General features: G+C 48.3%; 1 protein-coding gene across 1 annotated transcript; it reads right to left on the bottom strand.

The window, feature by feature from the left end:
- Positions 1 to 505: 505 nt before the first annotated feature.
- SOWAHA (sosondowah ankyrin repeat domain family member A) lies at positions 506 to 3,541 on the bottom strand. The gene has a single exon (XM_016197577.2). It carries the CDS (start codon positions 3,539 to 3,541, stop codon positions 1,823 to 1,825), a length of 1,719 nt encoding a protein of 572 aa, XP_016053063.2. The 3' UTR covers positions 506 to 1,822.
- Between the last annotated feature and the right edge of the window lie 5,956 nt (positions 3,542 to 9,497).

Below are 9,497 nucleotides of genomic sequence, written 5' to 3' on the forward strand. Positions count from 1 at the left end.
TGAGGAGAAAAGGGAGACATTAAGTGGACAAAAGAAGAAGAAAAATACAATGGCAAGAGCTGTAGGTTTAAGGGAAGTACATCATCACACAAGCAGAAACAAAATGGGAAACTTTATTTCATTGCTTAAATCAAAACATTCCACAAAGGACTGCCTTAAATAATTTCAAAGGCCTCACTGATATATACATGGGAAGGGAGCCCCACTACCCTGTGCCACAAAAGGTATTTGATATAACTAATGACATGCAAACACAATTTGTAAAAGCATTACCACCATATGATATAAAAGAACGTTGAGCAAATAGATTCCACATCTTTAAAATAGGGGGAAAAAATCTGTTATAATTATACTGTCTTGAATCTGGGAAATCTTGGCCATACCTACAAACCTTCTCAATTACAGATAGCAAAGATCCAGAGACATTAAGTCACCCCTCTAAGGTCACTGAGCAAAGAGATTTCACATTTGTTATTTTGGATTAAGTTGTTTGCTTTCAGATGGCTTTTTTTTTTTTTTAAATATATCTTTATTGATTTCAGAGAGAGGGAAGGAGAGGGAGAGAGAGATAGAAACATCAATGATGAGAGAGTCATTGATTGGCTGCCTAGCCTGCAACCTGGGCATGTGCCCTGACCGGGAATCGAACCCTGATCGCCTGGATCCTAGGTCGATGCTCAACCTCTGAGCCACACCCAGCCGGGCTCAGATGGCTTTTAAAAATGGATGTCATCTACTTTTTCTATTTGAACTTTCATGTAAAATGGTTGGTCCTTAATTGTATTCATTACTGTTTTACCAGTTATTTTTCTGGTATAATGTTATGGCTTTTTTTTTTTTTTTGGAATGGCAGCCCAACTTTGAATCCTCACCTACTGTACTGAAAGTCTCAGCCAGATTTTAAAAACCACAGATTCAGAAACATGGTACAGCAGTGCAATTCACATAGATCACACTTAATTAAATATTCATGCAAAATCAAAATAGCCACCCAGTGCCAAAGACACAGGTTTATATTTCACAATAAAGATAACCACAAATTAAAAGTCTGTGTCCAAATGTCTCTTTTCTCTTGTTTAATTAAATCACCTTTACTCCCCAGATGCACTTGTTTCCTAATATTTAGTATTCGTAGTACAAGTGAAATTAATTACATTTATAATGGTCATTTTCTGTATTCAAGACTCTCTGGACTCTTGATTGCCTAAAACGAGGTAGATAAACGTTTAGGGGTTTTGTTGGCTGGGACTAATTTCCTTTAGATCTTGATTATTATGTTTTTGAATAGAATTCCAAAATCTTTACCAAAGGTCAGAAGTGTGTAAGCGTTTTGCCTCAAAATGGAAAAATATCATTTCAAAAGGTTATTATGAAAGTTGTTTTCCCTCATTTCAGTTTAAAAACGGGATAAAAGCATCAAATTACAAAACCACTAGTATCTTAAAGCTGACAAACCACCCAACCTCAGGCAACACTTAAAAAGACCCTTGCAGCTGGTTCTGGCTTGGGCGTGTATAGATGCAGAGGCACTAGATTAACTCATTCAGGGGTCAGACCAGCTGCTGCCCCTTAACCTTTGATCCTAAATTTCAAGTCACCCAGAGTTTAAGCCTGACTTCTGGCATTCTTCAAGATCACTGAGATCTTGACGCCCATCTTCGGAGCCAGTTCAAGCTACAGATAGAAGCGGGAGGCGTAGGCCCACCTGGGTAAAACACTGCAGGGGACAAAGCTGGAAACTGGATGGAGCCGAAAGTGTTGGGCCGCAGTCATGCGCAAGCTTAGACCGATTAGATCAACAGAGCCGTAACCTCGGGGGTTATCAGGTTGTGGGGGGCAGGGTGGGCATCAGGCCAGCGAAGGGTCCCGGAGTGGATCGACGAGAGATTTCTGAAAAGGCAGGCAGGCCACTGCGGGCCTTCGTCTTTTTACGAGGAGCTATGGGCGAGGCACCCAAGAACTTGCTTAAGGAGCCTGACTTCCTCAAGCCTCGAGCCAGGTCCTGGAGCATCAGGTCCTCAGCCAGGACGCCTAGAAACGCGCTGGTGGTGGAACTGAGGATGGTGGCGGCCACCTGCACCGGGCGCCGGGCCGCAAGGCTGCCGTTGACACCGCCGATCGCATCAAGATCCGTAGAGCCTTGCAGGCCAGGGTCGCCGAGCAGGCGGCGCAGCGCATAGGAGGAGCCCTGCGGCAGGTAGTGGTAGGCCCGCCGCCCGCTGTGGTCACGCGCGTGCACCTGGGCACCCAGGCCCACCAGCAGCACCGCGACGTCTTCGCGGCCGTGCAGCGCCGCCAGGTGCAAGGGCGTGTAGCCGCCGTGCGAGCGCGCGTTCACGTCCACGGGCGCGCCCCCTCGCCGCGCCACCTCCACCAGCTGCAGCGCCATCTCGCGGTCGCCGCTCTTGGCGGCCCAATGCAGGGCCGTGAAACCCGACATGAAGTCGACCTTGGCGGCCAGGCCGCTGTCGCGCAGCAGTAGGCCGTGCAGCTGGTGGGTCCAGCGGCCGCCGGCCGCCCGCACTAGCCACTCGTGCTCGGCCGGCTCCAGGGGCACGGCAGAGGGCGGCGGCGCGACGGGCACCTCCTCCGTGTCGGGGCTCAGCAGGCGCGGGCCGGCGCGCGACAGGCGCCTCAGGTGCGGGGAGCGGCCGGGGCCCAGGCTGAGGCCCAGGCCGGGCTCCTCCACCGAGAGCCGCCGCCGCAGCAGCAGCGGGGAGCTCCGCGGGCTCGGCTCCTCCGACAGCTGCCGGCGCAGGCCCTGCTCTTCGACTCGGATCCGGAGCGCGGCGGGGGCGGGGGCGGGCACGCAGCGCACCGGCAGCATGCAGGGCTTCTGCGGAGGCGCGCGCCGGGCGGGCGGCGGCGGCCCCGTCGTCGCCCCGGGCCCGGATTCCAGGTCTGGCGGCTCGGCGAGGGGTGAGGCCGCCTCCGACGGCGCCCCGGACGGTGGAGCCGCGTCTGCTGAGAGGCCCTGGGAGGGCTCGGCCAGCTCCAAGGCTGGAAGCCCGGGATCGGACGGCGCCCCTGACTGCTGGGCGGTGGGGCTTAACAACGGCTCCCCGGCCGCCTGAGTGGGCTCAGAGGCCGGAGCCCCCGGGGTGTCCTGTGGCTCCGATGGTGGCGCCGGGTCCTCAGGTGCTTCCACCGACCCCTGCGCCGAGGCCACGGACCGCGCCCCGGAGGCAGCGGTTTCCGCGTGTGAGGGGGCGGTGATCTCGGGTTGCGGGGCGAGGGGCCCGGGGGTGCTGGGGACGCAGGAGGGCGGGAGCTCCGGGACCTCCTGGGGCCGCGGCTTCTTCCTCAGCACCACGAACTTGACGCCGTCGAGCTCCTTCACCACGGCCACGTCGTTGACGAACTGCTTGAAGCGTTCCCTGCGGGCGGCGCGGCCGCGCGGGTCGCCCGCATCCAGCAGCGGCTTGAAGCGGCTCAGCAGCTCGGAGTTGCGCACCTTCCCGCCGTGCTCGTGCAGGAAGCCCAGCACCGCCGCCTGGCTCACCCCGGCGGCCGCCGCGGCCGCGGCCGCCGCGAGCGCCATGGTCAGTGCCCGCCCGGCCGCCGCCTCCCCGGCCTCGGCGCGCGGCTGCTGAGGCGGGTGGCCGCGCCCGAGCCGCGGTTCCGGGAGTCAGGTCCGCCTCGCCAGGCTCACCTGACCGTCTCCACCGAGGCCCAACGGGCGTGTCCCCCGAGCTGGACCGCGGTCACGCCCACGCCGCAGAGCCCGCGGGCCTCGGGGAGGAAGGGGCCGCGCGCGCCCGCCGCCGCCCCGCCGCGTCCCGCGTCTCCGGGGTAGGTTTCTGCCTTTGTGTTCTGTCCAATGGGCGCCGGGCTCCATCCTCCGCGTTCGGTGCTCGCTTTACAGGTGACAGCTGCTCCCAGGGCCTTGGGGGGGCGGAAATCCTCCACCACCGTCCCCCCGCCCCCCGGCTCCCCACGCGCAGCCCGGGTCTTAAAGGCGCCGCGCGCTGCAGCAGCTCGGCCCCGGTTGCTAGGTGGGTGTGCGCCCTCGGGGGCCGCGCTCTGCCCACGACGTTAGGATTTTATTCCTGTAAGAAATATTTACCACGAAACACAGGGCGATTGCTTAAAGGCAGTCATTTCTTTGAAGACCATCAGTTCGGTCGAATGCAGTTCATCCTGGCTTCGCGTAATTTGCAGCCAAGACGGTTCAACGTGCGTGGTAATGAATGAGTGTTACCCGAGGTTTAGAAGAGATGTTTTAAAAAGCAATCTTCTCATGATAAAAATAATATACTTTTTTTTTTTCACATCGGATTTTGGGAATAAAACCACAGGAAAACATAAAGGATAAAAAAAATATCCTTTGAAATCGCCGTTAACATTTTGAAATATTTCCATTCTCCCCCTCCCCCCATACACGTGCGTCCGTGTTTATGCTCTAAGAATGCGAAATGGAAGTCATGCTATGTTTTTAAAACTTCACTTAATCCACAAGTGTTTATTGAGCACCTTTCTGTGCCAGCACCGTTTCAGGTGGTGATACATCAGTGAGCCACACAGATAAAAACCCCTGAGCTAGTGGAGCTCACGTGGTGGTGGCTGGAGGGGGGGGGGGGGGCAGGGGTAATATGGTGAATCTGAAAATTGTCTAATATGGTAGATAAATACTAAGGAAACCAGAAAGCAGAGTAAAACAGAGGAGGAGCAGGTTGCAATTTTGAGCCTCGTGCTCAAGGTTGGACTCATTGTGAAAGTCACAACTAAGCAAGGACTTGAAGTGCTCGGGAAGTTCACTAGCTAGGTGGGAGAGGCAGGCCCCAGCAGGGCAGAGGTGGGATCAGTTTCTTAACTGACAAGCACAATACTACAAATATAAAACCAGAAGCATCATACCTTAGTACTTAGAACAAGATTCTTGTGTCAAAATGCCACACTCGAACCCTAGCTCTACCTTAGGCTATTTGCTTGACCTCTTTGGGCCTCAGTTCTCCTGTCTGTAAAGGGCAGATGACAATAATAGTATATATAGTACTTACCTCATTAGGCTGTTGTCAGGATTAAGTGAGCAAACAAACACAAAACGCCTAGAGCAATGCTTGGCCCACAGTAAACATTCAAATTATTATCAGTAGTATAGCCACTACTATTATTATTACTTGTTGAAAAGAAAAAGAGAACAGTAAAATGAGAATAAAATGAGAAAGAGCCTCCTTTCCCTAATCCCCAGAAGCCATTTCTGTCTTCAGCCCTGTTTCCAGAATGCATAGGATATCACCTTTTTCCCCTCTCTCTATATTTTATTGTAAGCATTTTCTCCATGACAATATTCTTTACAAATATACAACTTTAATGATAGGATCACATAACATAGTATCACACTGTTTTCTTGTAGTTGATAATCTATAATGTTTCTAGTTTTTAATTCTTATGAATGGTGCTGCTTATATATATAACTTCGTGTACATTTAAAATTAATTCCTGAGGATAGAATCCTATTAGTAGAATTACTGGGTCAAAGGGAATTATTTTTATTTTATTTATTTTAAAACATGTTTTTATTGATTTTAGAGAGAGAGAGGGGAAGGAAGAAGGAGAGACAGAGAGGAAACATCGATTGGTTGCCTCCCACACATGCCCCAACCAGGATCGAACCCGAAACCTGGGCATGTGCCCTGAGTGGGAATCTAACTGGCCACCTTGGTATACCAGTCAGTGCTCAACCAGCTGAGCCACACTGGCCAGGGTGAATTAATTATTTTTAAAACTCTTGAAACTATTGCTAAATTGTTTCCCAGGAAAGTTACAGCCCTATGAAAGTAACTTGTCTTTCATCACTGGCATTGAATAGTATCTTTTAATCTGTGAATTTGAAAGCCAAAAAAAAAAAAAGTATCTCACTTTGATTTCCATTTTTTATTACTAATAAGTTAAGCTTTCCCCCCTCTTATTTATTGTCTATTCAGATTTGTTCTTTTGTGAATTGACCATTTATTAACATTTTCTTGTTGATATTTATTACTAACCCTTGATTATATATGTTGTAAATATTTTCCGAATTCATCATTTATCTTTTAATTTTGTTTTCTGATAACACTTTCATTTTCAGGCAATTCATTTTTAATTGTCAGTACTGTATCCTTTTAGCTTAAGTGTGTAAGTGTAAAATAAGGAGGTACATCTCTCATTTAAAGGAGAACTTTTAGGATCAATTTACCCTGTAATATTAAGCAATCTACATCTGAATGATGACAATGTCCTTGGAAGAAGTCCTTGTGCCTTTAACATACAAGGATGACTGTAATCAGCTCTCATGTCTTTCTAAATATTACCCCTTCTTTAAGCCCAACTCAGATCCCACCCCTGGAAAGTGTTCTGTGCCTGCCCCAGGTGTATTATCCTTTTCACTTCACGTCTGTAATTTATTTCCACAAATGTCTATTGACTATCTTTTCGTGCAAGGCAGTGTACCAGGTACCCTGGGAAGAAGATACTTGTCTTTGAAGAGCTCACCATTTAGTGAAGGAGTTAAAAACTCAATGAATTATTTCACGTGTCCAAATGGAATGAACGCTCCACGCACTTACAGCGGGTCGATTCTAAGAGAGGCAGGTATGAGAACAGGAAGGGCAAGGAAGTTGGACTGTGAGGGCAGAATTCAGGGTAAACACCGTCTAGTGTATTTTTGGTTTAGTGTATGTGTCGGAGATACAGAAGAAGGTCATGTTGGAAAAGTAGTCTGGGGTCATGGATGGTGGACCTTAAATGCTTTATCCTGTTTGCAATAGAATGCTATGGAAAGCTTGCTTTTTCTTTTTAAAAAGTAGGGTTAATTATGTTCTGTTACAAAATTAATAATGATGTTTTCCCAATTCTCAATAATTTCCAAATTATAAAAAGAACAGATTACATGTTAGAGAACCACTCTTAATATTTTTGGTTTATTCTGGAAGGTTTCCTATATACACCCAGAGATATAAACACAGCCATCTATAAGGTCTACACAGATGGAGTGGGACCACACATTGTTTCACAACCCATGCTTCTTTACTGCCTGCTGCAACCAAGGCTGGTGGAAGGGGGGCCCTGGAGGAGCTGGTGGCAGGCTCCCCGTGGGAGCTGGTGAGGGTCGTCGAGCTAGGGCAATAGGGGCAAAAAGACAGGGATGGATGCCAAAGACGGTTCAGAAACAGAAGTTTTATTAGATTGCCTGTTTTCATTTTTAAAGTCACATTTCTTTCATTGCGATTTTCATTTCAGTAGCCACTTTTTACATTTTCTTTTTTTAGCTTTTTCAGGACAAATTGCTGGGTCCCTTGGAAAAATCATTTCCGTGATCCCATAGGTAGTGAAGCTTCAATCACCTTGGAATTTTGTTACCACTGCCTCTCTCCAATGAGAGGAGGGAGAAGATTGCCCTGTTCAAGATCATTGTTGATTTATGTGGTCTGAACTCATTTTGACTATGATCACTAAGAGTAGACAAGGGATTACGTACTGATTGAAAAGGAATTGCTGGTACAAGCTAGTTCACTGACAGTGCTTAACAGGCTCCAGGCTCTGAGCTATACAAAGAAATCATGCCCAAGATCACAGTTAATTGGCAGAGCCCAAACTTGAACCTCAGGCTGATTCCAAAGCCTGTGCTCATTTACTGTGTAAAATGAGATCACCAATTACTTAAAATCGATGTTGTGAATGTTAATAAATAAAGGGAAAAACTCCTCAAGTCGGAATCTAGCTTAAATCCTTGTACTTGGGCATCTGACCATACTTTGCTTTAGTATTTTCAGTGATTGGTCTGTAGTTTGAGCAAACATTAGGGCAAGGATGCCAATGACATTCAGTTCCCCAGGCTGCTTTTAAATTTGGGTGTCCAGCTGTCATCGAGGCCATTGAATCCGTTCTTCCAGTGATCAGCAGTTTGCCTGTAAACACTGGGAAAATCAAATACAAAAATGTATATATCTATCAAAGATTAAAGTCTATAATGTGTCTTGACTATGGGAGAACACAGTTGGAAGGCCATTTGTTCCTAGCTCAGCAACTTAAATTTGGAGGTGGTCAGGATAGAAAGCACTTCATATTTTTTTAAAGTCACATTATTAAATACATATAAAATTTTTTTTAAAAAAATATCTTTATTGATTTCAGAGAGAGGAAAGGAGAGGGAGAGAGAGATAGAAACGTCAATGATGAGTCATTGATCAAGCCCACAATTCCTGGGCATGTGCCCTGAACGGGAATTGAACCCCCATGCCTGGATCCCAGGTTGACGCTCAACCGCTGAGCCACGCCCGGCTGGGCTAAATATAAAATTTAAAGCCCTCCATAACCTGTATTATGTTACGTTGTATGTTATGTTATGTTTGTTATGTTACGTTGCAGTGCCTATTCCAACCCACACTGCTCCGTGAGCTTCCCCGAGGGCCGGAGGAGATGCTTCATGTTGCTGAGTGTCATGTCTTGTCCTGTCCTGACAGCAGGAATAGGCTTCTCCCACCACAGTCTGGCTCCCCTGCCCCCTGGTGTCTCACCAAAGCATAGTCATCAGTAAAGAAGAGGAGCGTCTGGGGCAGGAGTTCCGGGGACCGGAGGGGGATGGGCTCCTCAGAGTGGCCGTAAAGGGACTTTGCCCAGAAGCCAGGACTTCCAGGGGGAATCATGTTTTGTTCCTGCTGCCAGCGCAGGGGAAACAAGAAGGGCCTCTTCTTTCTCATGCCTGCGACTACTTAAGCCCAGTCCTTTCCAAGGTCAAAGGGACTTTATTTCTAAGTCTCGCGACAATTGTCAGATCCTCTGCCTCTGTTGTAAGCTGAGTTTTTGTATCTGCGGTTGGATTTTCAGGCCACTGATCCGATTCCTCGGACTTGCTTGGTTGCTAGGCAGGGAACCCGGACGCCTGGTCCACAGAGACGTGGAAGGCTGTGTCCTGGCGAGGGAATCAGGGGCAGGCGCTGCCCTTTGCTGCCCTCAGTTAGCCCTTCCTGGCCTCTTTTATTCTTATAGGTGAGTTTTGACTTTTTAAAAGATTGTTTTTCCCACACCAAGAGGGGCATTTTGAGGCTCATTTTTCCTTTCTCATTGGTTGGTGTCAAATTAGGAGAGCTTAGTCAGAGAGGCCTGCAAAGTGCTCTTTTAACCGTTTCTTTCATTGTAGAGTGGAGTCCCTGCTTGGGTCAGGATGGACAAATTAGGGACCCCCCTGGGTATCCCACTCAGGTGGGCTTGGAGATGCCAGCACCAAAAGTCTGGAAATAGAGTTCCACCAACAGCATCTGGCTTTACAGGTAGAATTGTAGAAATAGCTTAACACTTTCCTAAACTCTTATACTAATATATCTATAGGTTTAACTTGCTTTCCATTGAGCAATATGGGTAAAGGTAGAAAGAATCCTTACATGTCAACTTCTCTAGCTTCCTATTCAGTAGTCCTAAGAGCTCATTAACAGAGATCTCGAAATAAAATAACTTAAGTTACACTAAAAGACTGATAGAGACCCAAAGTTATACGTAGATTGATATCCTCCCTTCTA

Source organism: Miniopterus natalensis, chromosome 4 (genome assembly GCF_054644295.1).
Source record: "Miniopterus natalensis isolate mMinNat1 chromosome 4, mMinNat1.hap1, whole genome shotgun sequence".
In the NCBI taxonomy this organism is placed as follows: Eukaryota; Metazoa; Chordata; class Mammalia; order Chiroptera; family Miniopteridae; genus Miniopterus; species Miniopterus natalensis.

Bases quoted from the DNA above. Each gene is read 5' to 3' on its own strand.
- SOWAHA (XM_016197577.2), bottom strand. From the start codon at position 3,541: ATGGCGCTCGCGGCGGCCGCGGCCGCGGCGGCCGCCGGGGTGAGCCAG.